This window comes from Corvus kubaryi, unplaced genomic scaffold (genome assembly GCF_017639235.1).
Source record: "Corvus kubaryi isolate FWS band 111438036 unplaced genomic scaffold, C.kubaryi_AGA036_p1.0 37394, whole genome shotgun sequence".
NCBI lineage: Eukaryota > Metazoa > Chordata > Aves > Passeriformes > Corvidae > Corvus > Corvus kubaryi.
The window spans coordinates 13,501,484-13,523,005 of NW_024581133.1; the positions used below are offsets into that span (position 1 = coordinate 13,501,484).

Here is a 21,522-nt window from a genome sequence, read left to right on the forward strand (position 1 = left end):
TTTAACTTTGTTGATTATATCAGACCTCTTTGTGATAACTTATGTTTTGATTCCTACCTCAGCACTAGGGTAAAGGCCTTTGTACTGTCTCGGTAGTTAAATAGCCACTGGTCCCTTCACAAAAGAAAAGAAAATGTAGGGAAGTTGACTTCTAAAAGTAATTCATGAATTAAGTTTCTTTGTTGCTTTAGACTCAATAACATTAACATAACAAAGCCTAACTGAAATGTACACTGTAGTGTTTAAAAAATTGGACTAACAGCTCCGAGGTTTGGCTCTGCAGGCTCTCAATTGTGCAGCTTTTGTCTAAGAGCCTTTTCATTAGACCCTGGCATATTGGCACCCCACTGATTGGAATGGACCATGACTGATAGGAGGAGGAGTCTCATTTGTTGCAGTAAAATGAGTCATGTTACCGTTTAAGCCTGGCAGAAGGTGTCAGGGTTGTTCATCATTGGTCATTTAACAGCGCAGCAGCCAGGGACTTCGTGCAGAATGAATTGTGACCTCGTGTTTTAGTGGGGGCTTTGCTGTACTGTAGATTTTCCCTTTTATAAAATACAGCAAAATAAAGTTGGCAGGTAGACCTGTGGAAAACAAGCAGTTTCAAAGAAAACTTTGTGGCTCTGACTTTATTTTAATTTTCTGTATGTTATCCCTCTGAAACTCTCTACAGTTCTTACACTGACACCCAAGATTTATTTTTATGCTGATGTACAATGCATGAATTTCCTCCGGTAGTATGAGGTAGTTTGTTCTAAATATATTTTCTTTCTAGCATGTATGAAAAGGAGGAAGCATTTCCATTAGGGAACTGATGGTCTTTTCTAATGGAAAAGTATGATAGACCAGGAAGGAGCATGTGGTCTATTGGGTCCTGGTTTTGTTGGTTCAGAAAATACAATATGCAACTTAATGAAGTTATTGACGGCTAAATGCTGAAATGTCGAATTGTCTGTGTGAAGAGACATCAACCACACTGCCAGTGAAGATTTTTTTAACTGCCATCTGATGACTAACAAATCCTGGTCTCTGCTCAAGTAAAACAGGTTTGAACTGATGACCTATAAAAATATGTTCTGAAGTCCATAGTCAGCCTCTAAATCTATTCAATTCCCTTTATAAAATGAATTTTCCCAGTGTCTTGAGATTTTAATTTTTAATTAAAGCTTTAAGCATTATGTCTTCTCTTTTTATCAATAGTTTTTATAATTTCATTAATAGCAAGGAAAGAATTGTTGTAAGTTGAAGTTTAGTATCTCAAGAGGCCAGTTGATACTGAAATAAGAGAAACATGTTAAGTGCTGCAATACATTGCAAGAGGAACAAAATTTCACGTGTTTTTTGCTTGGTAGGTACCAATAATAAGAGAGCCTGAATGCTTTCTTGGTATTTTGTGAAGGATTAATTTTTAGAAGATAACATGTGTTGACTGCTAAAATCTCTCGTAAAGTTTGGAAAGTCATTATTCATTGGCATTTTCCTGAAGTTTTGTTTGATATAATTAACTGTGTACTGTGAACTCTTACGTGTATCGTTCCCCTGCAGTGACAGCAGAAAGGCTGTAATTCATGCTGCTCTTAAATGAGAAGGAAGGCCAGTTATATTTGTGTCACTATGAAATACAGGTTGTGCTTATTTGGACAGCTGCTTGAAAATGAAAGTTCTTTGGACATTTTTAGAGCCTTGAGTGGAATAAAGCAGAGCTGTGATTGGAGGATCAAATTGTGTTTTTTATCAATCCAGAATCAAGAGTGAAAATTAAAACATGAAAAAGAATCCTAATAGCTTTTTTCCCTGTGTATTATAACATATATTGATATATAATCTCTTCGTCTGTTGTCAGATTTATTCTCCTGATCATACCAGCAGTAGTTTTCCATCGAATCCATCAACACCAGTTGGATCACCATCGCCTCTTACAGGTACAGACCGGCCATTTATCAGTAACTTTGTTGTTTTGAAAACGTCCTGTTTGGAATCACAGTGAAATCAGCGTTAACTTTCTTGCATAACTGCTTGTGCATTTTGGTTATTTTTCCATTGTACAAAACAAAGATTTATAAATCCAGATTCTTAGACATTTTGTTAGGGGCGTTCACTTGAGTCCGGGCAACTGGCTTTGAAAATCGGCTGATTAAAATAATGTTTGGAAGCATTAACTGACCATATATTATCAGAGCTATAAAGATATCTGTACAGATTTACACTGAGAGCAGGAAGAGTGATTTGATTTGGTTTGGGGTTTTTTAAAGCTATATGTTAAAGCTCTGCGGCAGCTTTCAGTGACAAACATGGCAGATGTGTCTTCCTTTTAAAGAAAATATAGTAGGCTATGAGACTATCCAATTTTTTTCATTCATGTCTTCAATGAATGTTTTCATTCTATGGGAGAAGAATTTCTGGCATTTTTTAAAATAAATGCTCTGTATTGCAGCCACCTCTGTCACCTGTGCTTTGTGTGAATGTGGGAAGAAGCATTCCAGTGTGGAGATGAACTGTGGGCAGCTGCCTACAGCTATTTGTGGTAGTGCAGCTTTCACAGACACTGTGGCCTCAGCTGTCTAGTAAAAGTTGAACAGCTGTTCTCCGTATAGAGAGGGCTGTGAAAGCTCCATTGACTTAAATTTGTTGTTTAACAAAGAACTAGAATTACAAGTAAGATGATGTAACTTTAACCCTGTTCTTTCCTGTAGTGCAATTTGTTAAATTATTTAACATTTATACAACAGTCTGTTTCCCTATTCTGTGTTGTTTAATATATCCCTGCAGGCTCCTGGCCATTGGTCACTTTTTTGCAAGAGTATTTTGCTTTTTGTAAAATAATAAAATTACTTTAAGGTGAAAAGGGTACAGAACAAGCCTAGCTGAACACTTTTGTAATCCAGATGAATAAGTTAGTAAAGGTATTGCATGCAAAATGCAGTCATAATCATGTCTATGTGAATATGCGTATCTCTGTATGCAATGTCACTCAAAACCTCCATCATTCATGCTTCACTCCTTCACTTTAATGGACACTGCTCTGGTTTTCTGTGGATGTAATGGATTAATGAATATCTGACATGGCTTACCTGAGCAGCTGCTTTGGGCATTTCTATTACTGAATAATCCACATTGAATTGAGTAATGATGGGATTAATGGGATTTTTGATTTAGTGATTACAGTTGACAAAAAATATTCTGTGTATTCTCTTCTACTGAAAAGGCAGATCAGAAAATTACTATTATTTTCTTTTTTACATCAAAGCAAGTATTGAAAATATTTTGTGGCTGGAAGAAAGAAGTTCTGACATTTCAAAGTATTTCAAATTTTACAGATCCCAAAGAGGTTTTTTTTCAAGAGTTGCCTAATTAGACACTACACCTCGTTTTGTAAGCATGAAAGCACTAGCTAATTTCTAGGTTTAGAATACAAATTTGAGGTCACTAAAATTTGCGTTTTCCATTTGATGTTGTTGCTTTTGCCTGTTGCGACCTGTATGACAGGTAAAACTCTCCAAAATTTGCACTTTAATTTGTGTTCCTTATTCTGGATTCTGATGGCTAAGACAGTAGTAGACATAAGCAAATAATACTGAAATCCTTTTCAGGTTCAAACTTAGCATCTGCTTCACGTTTATACCCTCCCACCCCCTTTAATTTCAGTGATACTGAATTTATCAAGCCTTTGGTAAATTGCTCCGGTAGTTAATTACCTTCATTTATGAATCTGGACTTTTATCTTTATTCCCGGATGAGTCACTAAGAACACGGTGAAGCACAATGTGAAGTAATTACTACTGCATTTACTGCTATTTATACTCCTGGTAGCCATTTTCTGTCTTGACCCAAAAAGTTATTGCAGATAAAACAAATGTTTTATGTGTACTAAAATAATATATTTTGGAGCATTTTAGCCTTCATTGTCATTTTCCCCTTTTGCAATTAGGTATTTGTTTAGTTAGCATTTGTAGTATTACAGATTGCTTAAGTCATAATTTGCCTATCCTTTAATTGTAAGTTATGGTAGGAGTCCTCTGTCTGCCAGGGAAAGCACTGACAGATACCAGCGTGACCTTGGGGTTCATAAGCTCATGACTGATTCTTTGGCTCTTACGTTGCTGAATGAGGATTAATGACGTTTTTTAATTCAGTTAAGTAAAAGCTTAGAGAACAACTTGATGAAAACCCCCAAGTATTATGAGACAATAGTGTGTGTCTCGCCTTCCCTGCCCTCATTTAATTTCTAATTTTGCATAAACATGCCCAGAACTGAGTGTCTTGCATAGTTTTGATGATTGTGTACATGCATGTGAGGTTTATATGGGGATCTGAATGGTGGGAGCCTCGGTATTTTAAGAATCCTTCTGCCAGGATCAGAGGCATTCAGGAGGTTCGGTGGGTTCTGAGGATGCAAAGCCAGCCCTCTGCAGCTCTGAGTGTGTGTTTGAAAGGGGAGCCAGAGGATTAGTGTTGGGGAGACTTGGGGTAAGAACAATACTGCAGTGATTGCTGTCGGTGACCCCTGTAAATCCTAACACTTGCCTGGCTTATTTGTTTTTTAATGCTGTTGTGTTGGTGCTGCATTAAAAGCTGCAGTTGTTAATTGCAGGGCTTGTGGTGCCAGGATGCTTTTTAACTTAATTGGTGGATTTCATGCACAAACTTCTAGGAGGGGGAGTGGAATGAGGCAAGCAGGAAATCGGTGCCATCTGGCAACCTGCAGCCATGGAGGCAGAGTGCCACCGCTTGGGAAGAGCCCCGGCGGTGATGAGGTGTGACTGAAAGCTGCAGGTTGCAGTTGGGTTGGGCATTGGACAGGAGGAGTTGGTTATTCCCTCCCCTCTTTGCTTTTTGTCTCCTTTGTGAGATGTCCCACTCAGAGTTTTGTTCTGGGCTTACGTTATAGAAATAGTACCTTCTTCAGTTAAACCCTCCAACAAGCATGTCAGAAGAGGTGCACAGGATTTCAGTCTGTTTGCTGCTCATATGGCCACCTTCCTGCTTCATACTGAGCTGCTGCTGTGCTGTAGGGAGCGGTACTCTGAGTTCTGAGAGCAGGAGTGCTCCTGATCACAGTCTTGTCTTTAAAAATGAGTCCTGACCAAGGAAAAATTTGAACATTATGCTGAACCAAAATACTCTATAGTTGTTTCTTTAATGGCTGTGCAAAAGTAAGTGGGACTCCAAGCATTATTCTCAAATTGGGGAGTGACAGTAATGCAGACGGAGGCTGCGGGTCCAGACTCAGAGTAGCTGTGTGAAGTGAAAATCAGTAATTATAAACTTACTCACTGAATTCTTTGTATTTTAAAAGAGAATTCCAGCACAATTATGGCAGCTCTGGACTTCTATGAAATAGGAGATTTTTTTTTTTAATTAGAAAGGAAATATTTAGGTATTTTAATAGCTGTGCAGGCTGTACTCTTTTTGCTAAATACAACCTTGTCTTTAAAAGGTAACTACTTGCAGCTCTCCGAACAAAGGAACTGTAATGTTATTAAACCTTTTCCCAGTTTTCCAGATGTACAGCTCTGGCTGTTATTGAAAGAACAAGCCCACAGGCTCTTCCTTTAATGAGCTGCTTTGGATTGTATGTCCATAATTTATTAATGTAATTGCTTTATTATTACATTTGTATGGCTGAAAGGAAGCTGTCTCTAATGGCCATAGAATTTCATGTAGTATCTTTATAAAAGATGCATTATTAGTTTGTGAGAAAAATACGTGTTGTACTACTTCAGGCTTTGTGTTAAAAGTACTGCTTTATTAGTTACTGCATTTCACATCTAATTATTTTTAAAATTTACATGATGATTAGGTATATTTATGTCAGATTAGAATGGCTATGTATTTGAATTTGCAGTGTATAGGTAATATGAATTTAATTGTCCATTTTTTGCACAATCAATGATTCTTCAGCTGCTGATTTATCTTAAGTATACCTGAAATACCAAATGGGAATGACTTAGGTGTATTTTACTCTTCTAAAGTTGGAATGCATTGTAATCTAAAATGGTGTGGTGTACAACTAGACAAGATAAAGCTTTTAGATCCAGTTTTAAGTTTTCTTGTTTAGTAGAGAGGTGGTGTAAAAATGGTTCTCCAGTTATCCTTAACTTGGTGTCTGTTTGATTTCTTTAAATATTTTTGTTGTGCATTTTAATACTATCTTTATATACCTACATATATGGGACAGAATCTGAAGAAGAATTCAGCAGGTCTTTTATGGTGACACAGGCAGAAGCAGGTATTTCAAATACGGGGTGTGTGTGTATTTAGTGCACTTTTTTAATGTTGAAGTACTTTGAAGGTGTCACCGCTTTTGTCACTGACAATGATCTAACCCTACAGATGCCAGGATATGAAAATTACCCCTCAATAAGGCAGAATGAAGGAATTTGTCCTCCTTTGTATACCCATATGTTAGCTTACCTTTATGCAGAATATGTTTGGTTTAATTATGTTGAGAAATACAGTCTCTGCTTCCCACTTCTGCTGTGTAAATCTGTGCACTAACCTAGACAATTTTGACAGGTGCCAGTCAGTGGTCGAGGAGTGGAGGACAAGCCCCCTCATCTCCCAGCTATGAAAACTCTCTACACTCCTTGGTAAGAATTGTTGAAAGCAACATAGTACTTTTTACTTAGGAGTTGGAGGCTTGGTTTTGTATAAATCCTGCATATCATTAAAGGAAACAGTAGGATAGCATTACAAATGAATTCTTTGCTAACAAATGGCCTGTTCAGTTGAACAATATAAGACGTGCAGGGTGTGTCTTTCACCATCTGTTCCTTGGGCATCAGGCTTCTGTGCTGAGGACAGCTGGTGCTAAAGCGCTGTTATGAGATTCTGGTACCTTTTCACAAATCCATAGCTAATTCTTATCTAAAGTTCAGCCTGGAGAAAGATAAAGACTTCATGCCTCCGCATTTACTTGTCCTTCCCCCTCTCTCCCTCAAATGGCGGTCTCTAGGGCTTGTTTGCATTACACTGTTATTAAAGTATTAATATATTTTATTTGTAATTATTATTTGTTGTGGGGAATGTTCATTTATTAATTAAACATTTTGCTGAAAAACACACAGGCAGTAGTCTACAGCATTGTAAATCTTCTTCTTTTGAGGATTCAGCAGAGGATTTAAGTTACTGACTTCCTTCTTACATTTCCGATACAATATTGGGAAGGAAACAGGGAAAATTTGAGGGAAGGTTTTGATTACTTGCTTAATATTTCTAGTTTCCACAGATGTAATTTCTATTTTTTTCTGTCTAACAAGAATAAGTTATAAGTTAAATCAGGTTTCTTTCCTTCAATATTTTTGCAATTAAATATAATTGTTACATACATCTTAGAATCCTAACATAACTGCAGTGTTAAATATTAGCCTTTTCTTATCTTAATATTATCAGATCTCTGTTGCATTAACTTGACTAACAATGTATTGCTGACATGCACATCAGCTATTTCCTCACCTCTTTTTTGAATTAATCTTAACCTGTGCTTTGCTTCCTGTTCTGTCTTGACTTTGCCAGAAAAATCGAGTTGAACAGCAACTTCACGAGCATTTGCAAGATGCAATGTCCTTCTTAAAGGATGTCTGTGAGGTACTATTTCACTTTAGATGGTGCCTTTTTGTGTTTCAATTAACGCTTCCTTCGGATTCCCCATTAAAAACTTAAATTAGTGTAGTGTATGACCCATCTTTTGACTCCAACATCCTGCTATTTCAGTTTCTAGAGCTGCAATGTCAGAATTGGTTTTGCTTTGGGTTTTTTCTGGTATTCCTTTTAATAAGAGAAAGTAATTAAAAGAAAGTAATTTTAAGACAGACTTCGACAGTAACCCAAATAGCTTGCTTTTGTTTCTGAAATACCTGAATAATCTGTTTGAAGGTCCATTTAAAAAAATGGTAACTTAAAGTTTTGTCCAGTTTTTTTTGTAATACAGATTCTCAAAAAACCACTGCCTCTCTTAATTGTTTCCAGCATGGTGAGGCTGATTTTATGATCATTCTTTCTTGTCCTGCATTAGCTTATTTTGTAGCAATTCCTTTTTTCTTTTCATGCCGTATAATAGCAGCTGAGTAACATTAACCTTATAATAAGCTTCACTTTCAAAGCTGCCACCTTTTTGTGGAATGAATGCTATCTTGAACAGAATCTCCAGATAATATTTTCCTTTTCCTGTTTGTTTGTAGTGCTGGTAGGTGCTCTCAAAGTCTTTTGATACTATTTTGATACCACATTTCATCTTCTGTCTTTAATACCTCCGAGATAGACTCTGTTGTGGTGTGAGGAGCCTGGGGATTTATTCAGTAATGAGTGTTCCTGTCCCTCTTGCATCCCCACAGCAGTCCCGGATGGAGGATCGCTTGGACAGACTTGATGATGCCATCCATGTCCTACGGAACCACGCTGTGGGGCCTTCCACAAGCCTGTCAGGTGGCCATGGAGATATCCATAGTTTATTGGGACCATCCCACAATGGGCCAATTGGAAGCCTGAACTCGAACTACGGAGCATCCAGCCTTGTAACAGCCAACAGACAAGCATCCATGGTAATGATGTTATAGAACATGAGTATGTTTATGCAGAGCAATTGCAGCTGATGCATTGAAACTATTGAAGAGCCTACTGAGGTAGAACTGGGCTGTAAGACTAATATTTATCAGGAAGAAACCACTTGAGATTCTTGTGGAGGAAAAGATGGCAGACAGCTTGCACCTGCTATGGGTTTCCAATTAGAATGTTGGAGTGGGGGTGGGCAGAAATGGGGGGGAGGAAAAAGATGGGAAAACTTAGACTTTGGCCTGGTCAGTGGCCCATAAAATCCTGCTGTGACCATATGCAGAAAGCTGAAACTTTCTGCTGAGAGCGTTTCAGCTTATACATGCATTTTTTCCAGATGTGTAATAATTGGCAGAACCGTTTTCTCCTTGAAATGGTGAATAGGGAGATTGAATGGGAAAAGCAGTCAAGAAGGACTGAATTTCAAGTGTTCTGGTCTGGAAAAGCTGTTTATTGTAAATTGGAACTAGTCTTCAATAGCAGATGCTGGCAGAGGACTGGGAGGAAGCTGTTGGAATGTGGAACCGTAGTGTGCGCAGGCTCAAAATTTAAACTTTTTTTCTAAAAGAAAAGAGTTTGAGCACAGCTGTAGTGTAAGTAACAATGAAAAGGAAACAACTTTCAGATTAATCCCCAAGAAGGGTGAAATAATTCAAACCATCTCTTTTAGTTTCTTTAAAAATGTGAACTGTTTCTGAAGAAATGTAGTCGAGCTTTTTATAGATCAGAAATATGCTAAAAGCATTACACAGTAAACTAATCTATTTGTAGCATTGCTCACTTCCCTTTTTCTTTCTTTTCGTTCCTCCCTTCTCAAAAATGCTTAAAGGAAAAAGAGCTTTTAAAAACATGGTTGGTTTAGTGGTGCCATGTGTTTGCATGTTTACAGGGTAATTTTAAAGACCTGTTACATGCTGTGAAATTTTCTGTTATAAAACAGATTCACAGCTGGGTACTGTGTGATCAAGGCAAAATTTCACCTATCATCAAAATAATTAGGTACCCCAATTGCTGAAGGGTTTGTATTCTATAAAACAGAATTAGTTCCAGGCTCTCCCATTCGCACGTCACACATCCATTTATATTAATTTCAGGACCACTGCAGTAAACATTAAAAAGAACTGGTTGCTTTCTATAAGCTGCGTGTGTTTGGGGGCTTTGTGGAGGGGGTACTTTCCAAATGCACATCCAACTTCAGCTTTCTATACAAGTTCACAGTTACTTTTTGTAATGAAATAAATGATGCATGTGTACTTTTGCATTTTTTCATAGTATCTACTGAGATTTAATATTTAAAGAATGTGGTAAAGTTCTACCATGTTCTGGGGTAGACTGAAATTTAGTCATACAAAAGAAAACTTTTTTTTCCTCTGGTCTTGATGTGGCATGAAGCAAGTGGCTGAAACTACAGTGATGAATTTGTTCTCTGACTTGAGGAACCTTCTGATACCGCTAAGCCAGACACAGTCAAATAAATACAGGTAGTGCCAAAATGTACATAAAAATCTCCGTTTCTCTTTTAAATAGGCTATGATAAATATTTTATCAACTCAGTTTTTTATTAAAATAGGGGACAGTGGAAGATGACTCTCCAAAATGGACAGAAAGAAGTTCCTTGATCTTCTCTAGTTTAATGTAGTTGTGTAACTTAAATGTTATACAGACCTAATTTATCATCTAATTATTTGACTGACAAATGCTTGTTGTCTGTTAGAAATAAACTTAGATTAAGACAACTAAAAAAAATATTTGCCTGTACATTTCATCCTCACTGGGTGAAACAAGCTTGCAGATCAGTTTTGCCTTGAAAAGTGAGTCAGCTAAAGAATTTCTTGGATTAACCTTAATTTTATTACATCAGAATAATTGGCTCCAACAGAAGGCATCCTGTTGTGGCCTTGCCTAGTCCCCAAAGAGCGCCCTTTGACATCATTTGCAATTGCAGAAACTCAGTGTGACTTAGGATGGAGTCCTGAAATAGGTACAGAGCAGAGGTCGGCACATCTGGCTGTGGTGCAGACTGAGTGCTTTATTAGTGATGACTGCACTGCAGTAGTGTCCGTCCCCCCCCCCAAGTATAAGGGGTAATTCTTCTTCAATAACCAATTAATTTCAAACTCTTATTTACTATTAGGTTGGCATTCTTTTTAAGTAGTAAGTAGGAGAGCAGAGAATTTGACACGCAGCCTGAACTGAATGAAGATCCAGCCTTCATTCTGGATTTAAATACTACTTCACTTGAGATGACATCCAGTAAATTTTAAGAAAATAATGAGTATTGGGCTAACATAGTGAGAAATGTCAACATTGATAAGGGTGATTACCTATTTTTGATGTTTTGTTTGACATAGGGTCAAGAAATGTTCATTGGAATTCAGCACTGAATGAAACTTCCTTGTTGAAGGAGGGTGGGATCTTTATACAAAACATTTTTGCTCTTTAAAAAAAAAGGGAAAAAAAATTTAATTTCCCTTGAAGATGATGATCTTGGCAGAAGGAGCTAGGAAATGAGTAATTTAACTCCTTTTTATGTAATTAGTGTAACCAGGCATGGTTTTATTTAACATTTGCTTAATTTTTGAGCCAGATTTATTTTACAACTCTAGTTGACTTCATTTCCTGCTTGCTCTGAATGGTCTTGTTTTCTTTTTAGCTGGGCTGGCCATTAGACTTATTCAGATAGATTTTAATATCTCAAACTCATCAAATATTTGCTAACTGGCCTTTGAAGTTGATTTGTATTTTATTTCATGTATTATTGAAAAGTTAAGAAGTAATACTTTTTGTTCTTATTCAAGCTGCTTTTTATTTGTCATTGTACAATGGAAAAAGAACAGCCTGAACTGATTAAAAATAAATAAATAAAAGGCCTGGAAACTCAGTTAAGGTTGAAACTCAATCCTTAAGTCAGAGGGTTTTTTCAGGTATAACAGGAATCTGAGAAAATTGGTGATCTCCCTCTTTGTGCCCTGTGCCTGCTCCAGTGTAGAAGCACGAAAGGACAGTTAAGCAGCTTTGCCAACACCACCTTCTGCTCTTGCTCAAACCCTTCCAGAGCTGGTATTTCCCTGCAGATTATGCTCCCACTGAACAACTGTGAGCTGTCTAAAGTGTAAAAATCTTGATTACAAAGCCCTTTTCATTGTCTTAATTATGTACACCTTGGCTAAAATGGTGTTAATGACCATAGCCAAATTGACCGGCTAGTAGGGCTTGAAAGATTCATAGACTCAGACCAAGAGTGGTATTTTTATTTTCCAGTTCTCAGAAGCTTTCATTGCTAAGTGCTCAAAATGAATAATCTAACTAAAGTGTGAGATGCAGAACCAATATTAACAGGACAGAGATGTCCTTTCCCCACGTGTCACTCTCGGTTCTCCTACATGCAGTTGTGTGTCCTCACTGTCCATGATTTGTCTAGTTTTTATTTAGTTGCCTGAAATACTTAACTGGTTTTCTGGTTTCAGATCCCAAATGTTACCACTTAAATCAACTGAAAGATGTTCTGCACTCGGGTTAGGTTTGGTTTTTTTTTTTTAATTTGCAAGTGTCAGTGGGGCTGCAGATTGTCCTATGTACAAGTCTTTCTTGAAATGCATAAAAATTAATACAGTTCACCTGGTAAATTACACCAATGTACAGTCTTGTAACAGGGTTACTGTTTTTCTTAGGCTGGGGTTACTGAGTGGTAAGTTTTTTGTGTTTGCAGTGGATGCCAGACCTGTGTGGAGGAAGCAGGCAAAAGGCAGTGGTGTGAACGCGTTGGTACCGAGCGCGGTGTCCGCGCTGGTTGCCCCTCAGAGCAGATCCCGAGCGCGGTGTCTGCGCCGGCTGTTCCCCACCGCGGTGTTCTCCCCGCGCCCTGCGCGCTCTGCCTGGCTGCGGTGTGGCGGAGCCCGGCCTTCTGTTTGTCTCCCATTTTGTGTGCCTGGGGAGCTTCGGGCTTTGCTTGGGAGGAGGGACCATGGAAACAAGGGGGGATTAGCGCCGGAGAGAATGAATTAACTCCGAGTTTGTTTGCTTTCGCGATGAACTGCCGCGAGTCACGAAGGCCGGCGTTCCAGGGGCCGGGGCCGCGGCACAGCCCTCGCTGCCGGCCCGGGCAGCTGTATGGAAATGGGGAGTGCTCGGGAGCGGCGGCAGCGCCGCGATCCCGGCGCCCGCATCGGGGCACTGCGGGAGCCGCCCGCAGCTCGCTGCCCCTGGAGCTGGCCCTTGGCGCTAGGAAAGCGCCTGACTGGGAACCGCTTATAAATAATAGCGATAAAACATGTCGAGAGCTCGTTTGTTCCGAGCGCCGCGGAGCTGATGGCCCCGGCCGCCTTTCAGAAGACTTAAAGGAAGCCCGAGGTTGTGCTGCATTGAAATGCAGATGGGGAGAGGGAGCCCTTTATCTATGCAGTGCAGTGAAAGGAGAGCAAACTAAATTTTCGAAACTAACTCAGTGTTTTAAGATACTTGAAGCTTTGGTAGCTTGAAGTAGACACCGATCAGTTGTAATGTAGCAAACAGAGCTGTTGGCCTCCGCATGGGATGCAGTGACTTTCAGCAAGTAATTTTGTTGGGGTTTTTTTGTTTGCCAGTTTGGATTTTCTAGTATATCATAGATCAGAGATAAAAATCAGTGTTATGGTCAGTTTTGTAACATTTTAGCTCTTAAGATTTCTGTGTAAATCCTGTTAACCTAAATTGTATGCTTTGAATTTATACGTCTTGGTTTCAGAGGGACTGGAACATGGGCTTGAATTCAGTTTTTGTTTCTAATCTATTCTCTGCTTTTATCAGAACTGATTTGCTAATCTATTGCCTTCATATTAACTCTAGATTTGAAAGTTACCAGGGTTCTGGCAGCTGCTATGTTTGTACACACCTTTAAGAAATTTTTGCCTCTTTTAATAAGTAGATTTCGGAACAAACCTGGCCCTGAAGCAATTAATAGTCTGTAGCTTGAATAAAAGCACCCTCAAGTGTTAGGACTAAGCATGACCAGAAGAAGAAAATAAAACACACAACCTGCAAGGCAGAATTAGGGAAAGACTCATTTTTGAAAAGTTCAGAGTGAGAATGAGCGTCACGTTCCAGTTGTAAAACGAGTTTTGTCTCTTAAGCTGAAAGACCCACCTCCTTCCTCCCAGCAAGTTCATAACTCTTGCAGGAGCTGGGCTGACTGTATCCAGAGTAGAACTTCTCACAAACAAAGCCTATTACAAGCAGAGGAAGATAAAATATACTTGAAATAGCAACAGATATTCCACAGTATACAAGAGGAGATTTTCTGCAGAACAATGGATACAAATAGCAGCCCGGAATGACCTGATATTAGTTGTGGGTTGTTGGGGGGGTGGGTTCCCCCTTTCTTTTTTTGTTCCTGTGCATTAGCTTACAGAAACAAGTGTATATTAAACAAAGGATAAACTTGCATAAGGGTATTTATCTCTCTCTGGGTAAAACCCATACTAAGACATGAAAGGTAAAAGCTGCATTAATTACTCAAGAGGGATTCAAAGCTCAGCAGTTTACTAGGATTGAAGGATTTATTGAAAAACAGTGGTTCTCATGTGTAACTCCAGGCAATAAACCTATTTAATTAAAGGCTTAATCTTCTAGTTGACATGTTTGCTACTGTTCCAATAAAAAGCTTCATCTGTAGCCAGTTTTTGTAACTATACAAATAATAGTAGAATCTCTTGTCTTTGTTCATTTTTTAACTGTTTAATTGTATTATGTTGGTTATATTATAAATATTTAAGGACTTTTGTGTCTTTAGAAATTAAAAGCTTTAAATGGTCTGTGTTCCAAATTATTTAAATACAGGCAGTGTATCTTTGCCTCTTTTTTCTCAAACAAATATTTTTTAATAGAAGTTGATGACAGTATTCTGTATTGAGCAGAAGTTTTTTAACAAATTGCCTCTTCATGTTAGGTATGCACACTCATAGCTGTCTCACATAAGTATCATTAATTCAAGTTTATGCAAAATTAGAATTTTTCAAGACTCTTCATCTCAATGCTTTCTGCTCAGAAATTTAATCATGATGTATTATGAAGGAACAGATCACAAAATAGGTGGTAAGAATGGTTAGATACCTGGATTATTTTATTCCAAACAGGGTTGGTCACTGCTTGAGACATGGCCCAGTCTAGTAAGGTGTAATCAGGTGTTTTAATGTAACAGCATCTATCAACCAAACCTTTCCTTTACTCAGTGAGAATTTTAACTCTGTTCTCTAATCCAGCAAATACATTCAGTGTTTTAAAATTCTATTTTTGGACTATTTCTTTGAATCACATGTTTAATAGAAATCTTTGCTTTGCCTTGCTTTAGGTTGGGACTCACCGGGAAGAAGGTGTCAGCCTCAACAGCAACCATTCAGTTCTTCCCAGTACAGTTTCTGCTCAGAGCACTGAACTAAATCATAAAACACAAGACAGCTACAGAGGTAACTTTCCAGGATTAAATGCTGGACAGGGTCTGCAGTAGTTCAGAGCCAGTGAGGCTGTAGATCTTGGTAAAATGGCATCAGTGCAAGGAATAGGGGCATAGATAATGTTGAAAAATAAAAATTAATAACAAATCCTATACACCACCACTGTTAGGGACTTCTGCAACAATTTTGAGGGCATCCCTGTCTAAGAATTATCCCAGTATAGTTTCAAGAGAAGGCTGCATTACAGCCACATCCCTCCAGCTGCAGGGGCCATGATTCACTTGCAGAGCTGCAGCCATTTCCCAGTCGGCCAGGAGGGCTGTGGAGTGGGCTGAGACCAGAGTTCAGCCCAGCCAATGGAAAGAGGGCATTCCACACCAGTGTTTACTGCTCCTTCCACTTTTAGCTAAAGAAGTAAACTGCAGAAAATAGAAGTCAGCTCCTTTATTAGTGTGCTAGTACCATTTAGGGGGTGTTGCACACTTGGCCTAAACCCAAGCCTGGATGTCAGTGCATCTCTGGCCTTAAATTTGCAGCCCAGACATCAGGTGCAAATTTCCTTACTACACTCAATGTCCTTTTGTCTTAAACCATGTTTTCCTTAGACTAAGCTGTTACCAATCAAGCTGCTCTGTGAGCTGTGATTGCTTTATAACCCATGACACATGTCCAAGCACAGCAGTGTTACCAGGATTTCATGTTTCTGTTAGTTCTTCCTGTTGTCTCCCCAGACTTGTGCTCAGCTCTGGCCCCTCACGGCCATTATCTATTTGAGGTTCTGTGCAACGTTTCAGTGCTGTGACTCTCACCCTGCTCTCTGGTTGCTTGCAGCACTGTCGGGTGGCTTACAGAGCCAGTCTGTGGCTATAGGTCCAACAGAAATCAAGTCTGAACATAAGGAGAAGGATGAAAATATCCATGAACCCCCCTCATCAGATGACATGAAATCAGATGATGAGTCCTCCCAGAAGGATATCAAGGTCTCATCCAGAGGCAGAACAAGGTGTGTTGCTGACATGACCTGGAGAATCTGTGCTTTGTTAATGCTCAGTAGCATGTTGTCCTTATATTTGATAAATTTATTGCAAGGCTTTTGTGTTACTGCAGTGCATACACCAATAGGCAGCTGAAAGAGAGAAAAAGTTTATAGTATCTGTATATATTTAAATACAAGGTAGAGAATTTGCTGGGAAAACCACCCAACAAGTGTGCATTCCCTTACACTAGTGCCATGCCTAATGTCTGCCTGTACATGGAAGCAGCAAAAGATTCAAAAGGCCCTGCCCAGCATAGAGGATGGGACAATGTCAGAACTTTGTGATACCTTGTACCTGGGCCAGGGTTGCACTTCTAGATGTGAGTGGTGGTGGAGAGCTCCTGATCTGGAGGCTGAGGTGAACACCATGGCTGAATATCCCCTTGAAACACTGTGCCCCCCCCCCCCCCAAGCCACAGACACAAAACTGGAGCTGACACTGGGTAAGTGCTTCTGGATCTGCCTGATAGGCCTGACACAAGCATTGAAATTTGAGGTAAGAGTAAACAATCAGAATTTTGCGACCACAGGCAGCAGAGTCTGTATCAACACATGTTTAATGGTATTTTATTGTGTTAATTTTAGTAGAACAGAGGTTTTGCACAGTTTTAGACTAAATTGGACGGACCTGTATTAAGGCTATACAACTTGATATCATTTGAGGCAGTTCAAGAATTCTAAATACAACTGTTTAGCTCTACACTGAGTAGTAGAAGAAAAAATAGTTCTAAAATTGGCCAGTGTGGTCTTTAACAAAAATAAAATTTTTAAATAAGCACATGAAATTGAAAATTCCTTGAATGCGTTTTTATATAAGCTGATGTATTGGAAAATAGCAAAAACTTTAAAAGGTGTTTGAGTTACCTCTTTAACTGGCTTGGCTACATCTCCTGCTTCAAAAAGCAGTGTGTTGCCACAACTTTTCCTAGAGATGTTTACCTGCTCTAGACAATATTCCATGGGTATTCTTCAGGCAGAACATTTATTTTCAGGAAAAGGCAGGAGCAACAAGAATTTCCTTGAAAACTTCAGCATTGATACCTGATGCTTTCTTAGTTATCCAAATATACTTCAGTATGAAATGGATTAAGTAGAAAGTTTAATTTTGTCAACTGAAAATTTGGAGTCAGCACCAGGATCACTTGTTTGAAATACCAGTGATATTTCAATATACTGTTACGTTTGCTTTCTTGCAGCAGTACTAACGAAGATGAGGATTTAAACCCAGAGCAGAAAATAGAAAGAGAAAAGGAGAGAAGAATGGCAAATAACGCCCGGGAGCGTTTACGTGTGCGAGACATTAACGAGGCATTCAAGGAGCTCGGCCGCATGTGCCAGCTGCACCTGAAGAGTGAGAAGCCGCAGACGAAGCTGCTGATCCTCCACCAGGCCGTGGCAGTGATCCTCAGCCTGGAGCAGCAAGTGAGAGGTCAGTAGCCTTGGGGCTGGGCAGGCCTGTGGCAGCTTTGTCCATGGAGCAGAGTGGGGCTCTTGAAACCTGCACAACCAAATGCATGAGCAACTGAAAGTGTGTTTGCTGTTCTGTAATGATGCTGAAATTCTGTAGAAAAAGCAAATAATTACTTTAAAAAAAATTGGAAAGGAGTGAGTATAAGGTTTGTACTTTGCCCTTTCTTTTTTCCTTCAATTAGTCATCTCTTCACCTAAGTTTTCATGGTAAATTCATCAATTAAAATGTTGACACATCCACTTTAAATTGTAACAAGCACTTGTTTAGTAGGAGAAAAGGTTTAGCAACAATAAGAGATCTGTTTTAAGATGAACCCCATATAATTGAAATACTACGCAGTGAATTTGTTTGTATTTACTTACTTTTTTGCATTAAACATGTACTGAGGAGAGAGGAAACTTACTTCTGCTGTAATTGAATCAGAGCTGGGTTTCCATGAATTTTCTTTCCTTGATTCCTTTAAATTTTTTCAAGAAAGGAACAATATGCCTGCTGGTAGGTGCAGAAGGAAAACTGCTTTGTGCCATTCACTCTCGTAAGGAGAGATGGTTCTAGGAATCATGTTTGGTTCTTCAGCTGTTCTGTTCTTGTGAGTTGGTGAAGCCACAGTTGACTTTTAATCTCCCTTTCTACTTTTGTCAAAGACGTGTTGAAGTTCTGGGGCACCTTGCTGTAACTTCTGGTCAGCCCTGAGTCGGTTGGCACTCAGACTTGGATGGTGGCTGTGAGTCCCTTCCAACAGAAATAGTCTCGTTCTGTGGAGGTGGCACTTCCCAAATGAGTGTCCTCATGTTTTGCTGTTCGGGACTCATTAACAGCCATCTTCCTTAGTGTCTCACTGATGGAAGTGACTGGAAAAGTCTGAGATGTGGATATGTCAGTGGTTGTATTTGCTCAGTGTACTACATCTTCGAATCACTGATGTCACAGTGATAACAATGGCTTATTTTTGTGTACTTCATTTTTACTTCCTTTTTCTCATTTGTTGCTTGCATTTTGCACAGAAGATCCAAGCAGCAGTTAAAAGTTTATTGAAAGTGACTAAATAACTAACTTAACACAAACTTACGTACTTCATGCAGTAAGGATGAGATGCTGTGTTTTCAGGCAGTTTTATTGATCCAGCTGTCAGTAGAGAAACACACAGTCTCCAGCCAGAGCTCTTCCAAGGCACAGAGCAACTGTTCTGCAGATGAGATAGCAGCTGGGGCTGTTGTAAAACCCAGTTTAGCATCTCTGAGGCTTGGATCTCGGGCACTGTTTGGTCTGAAAATACTTGCCATGGTCTAGAAGATAAGGTTGAATATTATGAAGTCAGAGGGACGTTAATCAAGCATGGGTTTTGATGTTTAAAAAGCATCAAGTCCATCTCCCTGCTCTCAGGTTCCGTAATTCACGGGAAGCTCCATGGTAATAAAATCACTTTTGCCTTGGTCAGAGAACTTCCAATCCTTGTGTCTGTGGTAGAAATCTTTTTTCTCAATGTACTAACAGCTAGTACTAAACTGGCCCCGTTGTACAGGCAGTGTAAATGGAGAACTCTCCCTTCCTCAAGCTCCCATCTCCCTGTGTGCTCTGTGTGTCCGGGGCAGGCCATGGGAAGTGCATGGGGCCTCCTAGAGAGTGGCCCTGGCTCCCATTTGTCTTGCCCGTCCCCCTTTGCACCTGTTCCTGTGAGTGAGTGACCAGAGCTTTGTGTGACACCCACAGGAGCTTGCACAGTGCATTCTGTAATTGCATAAACAATTTCCTCTCTGCTGGTAATGAAGCTTCTCATTTTGTGATTGGTGCTATTCAAAATGAACCATTTCAGATCTAAGCTCTCAGTGTAGGCCAGAGGTTTTATCTCCATTTCCTAAATCACTGTAAATTAACTTCCTTTCAAAGTTTCCATGTAATTAAATCTTTAAAACTTCAAGGCAAGCCACAGTTAGACAAAGAAAACTGTGATTAAGAAAAGTTAGCAGTTTTTTTTTTTCCAGTAGAATCTTTATGAGTGCTCATCCTTAAGGAAATGCAGTAGGAGGCTGTTGATAATGACTTTGGTGACAGCAGAACTATCAAGTCCATCCAAAATAGTCTCTGTTGGATGAGCTAAAATGCACAGGGGTCAGTAAACTGCAGTTACTAGAGGGGTGCCTGTGCAGTGCAAGAGAAGGGCTTGTGCTGTCTGTTCAGTTTTGGCAGACTTCTTGCAGTTATAATTGTATCTGCCATCTCCAACTGCAAAACAGAATTCACTGACAGCTAGAAAATACTTTAAATTATGATTAAACTCAAGAGTGGAATATATTACATGGGTTTTGTGTGTCTTTTGGGCCCCTGTGATTTACATCTTCTATATTTTGATTCACAAAAAGCCATTTTGAAGAACAGAAACAGTTGACTTTCAGAAACTGTCATTATTTGGAAACGAGATCCAAATCTACATCTATTGAAGCTAAGTGGGGAAGTGGAAAAATACTGATGAAATACCTTGATAGCTGGTCCACAGCTGGTTATTGTAAAGTACTGACTTTAATGTGAGAGGAAATAGGGTTTGGAAAAAAAATAATGCTCCTGCTGTATGTGACTGTCATCACAGTCTTTTGATTGAACCAAGATGGGCACAAGGTGATTTCACAGATTGAGGCTGTTGAGAACTATCCGTTCAGGATGTGCTCCCTCCCCTGCCCTAACAGGTGGCTGGTACTTGCTGGGAAGAAAGAATCAGCAACGTTACTAAAACTAGTGTGATGTCAGGAAGGTTGGTAAGACTTCAGCCTACCAACAAAATGTATATATCTCCATTTTATTACAGTGTAAATTTTAGACACTTCTCATTTTGCACTTCAGTGTCTTATGGTGATAAAGGAGGTGCTTTTTGAAAGTTTCTGAAGATGTATGTAGGTAGCTGAAAGGGGTTTGGTTCTTTGTCTCTTTGGTTTTTTAAAATACCAGTTTAGGAGCTGTCTGGCAGGACTTTCAGTAGTGATTGTCTGCAGCTTTGGACACCTGCGAGTGAACATGGGGTGTCAGCAGCTGAAGAGGGAAGCTGCAGAGCTATTTTTACTCCAGGGTTAATGTATCGATATTGCCCATGGTGTCGGCGTATGGGATATGAAGAACTCTGATTTTTCTGTTACAGAACGAAACCTAAACCCTAAAGCAGCCTGCCTTAAGAGAAGGGAAGAAGAAAAAGTTTCTGCCGTATCGGCAGAGCCGCCAACACCACACCCAGGAAGCCACCCTGGCCTGAGTGAAACTACCAACCCTATGGGTCATATGTGAACACCAGCCAGGTATGTCAGGGGATGGCTCTTGTTGCTTTGTGTTGGCTACAGTGGGGGAGACACCTGGATGTGGTGGGATCTAGTTCCTGAGCTGCCAGCAGCACCAAACTTATCTGTGCTTTCACATCTCTGAGCAGAAGCAGAAGGCTGCAGATTTGTTTGGGTTTATAATAAAATCCCAAGAAATTATCGTCAGAGTCTCTATTTCCGTGCCTTGTTGCCAATGGCTACATCTCTTGGCTCAGGTGGCCTTCTTGGCATGACATCTGAGGAACAGTGAACAGCTTGCTAGATAAGCCAAGCTTAATAGAGATGAATTATACATCTTTAAATGGCCTAAATATCACATTAGTTCATTTAAAAATCCACGTATTGTTTCCCAGTGCTAATACAGAGTTTCAGGGACTCCTCATCCCAGAGAGGTTTGCTCTCTGGCTCAAGGCCAGTCATTCTAACTCCTCTCATTTGCCCAGCAGAGGCTGGGAACTGTCTTAAGTCAGACGATCTGTATTGGTGAAGATAGTTAAGATTTTAAAGTAACATTTTCAGCTTTGCAAGGTAGCCCAGTATGTAACATCTCATTTAAACTCGCTGATGGGGAGGCCCTACAGGAATATCAGTCTTTTAGGTTTATTCATGTTGTTGGTTGGTTTTCTAAATAGTTGAGAAACCTTGATTTTAAAAGAAAAAAATTGAGTATTCCAGTAGAGCTGTTGCTACTTTCAAAAAGAAGAAAAAACCGGGTTCAGTGCCTTTGTTTTA

General features: G+C 39.5%; 1 protein-coding gene and 1 long non-coding RNA gene across 9 annotated transcripts in view; one reads left to right on the forward strand and one right to left on the reverse strand.

Moving 5' to 3' along the window:
- TCF12 (transcription factor 12) overlaps positions 1-21,522 on the forward strand; it is a 160,690-nt gene that overhangs the window by 136,236 nt on the left and 2,932 nt on the right. For 2 of the 8 annotated variants that reach the window (XM_042039741.1, XM_042039746.1), the window contains 8 exons: positions 1,847-1,925; positions 6,520-6,593; positions 7,519-7,590; positions 8,337-8,543; positions 14,879-14,993; positions 15,813-15,984; positions 17,214-17,446; positions 20,616-20,769. In XM_042039741.1, coding sequence (XP_041895675.1) covers positions 1,847-1,925; positions 6,520-6,593; positions 7,519-7,590; positions 8,337-8,543; positions 14,879-14,993; positions 15,813-15,984; positions 17,214-17,446; positions 20,616-20,758 — 1,095 coding nt within the window. In that variant the 3' untranslated portion in view covers positions 20,759-20,769. The remainder of the gene's footprint in view (positions 1-1,846; positions 1,926-6,519; positions 6,594-7,518; positions 7,591-8,336; positions 8,544-14,878; positions 14,994-15,812; positions 15,985-17,213; positions 17,447-20,615; positions 20,770-21,522) is intronic. The other 6 variants (XM_042039744.1, XM_042039748.1, XM_042039745.1 and 3 more) reach the window with 4 other exon arrangements.
- On the reverse strand, positions 16,569-18,851 carry LOC121670047. The gene is made up of 2 exons (XR_006018008.1): positions 18,562-18,851; positions 16,569-17,578 (listed from the first exon to the last, which is right to left on the reverse strand). It is a non-coding gene; the product is annotated as an uncharacterized LOC121670047 (long non-coding RNA).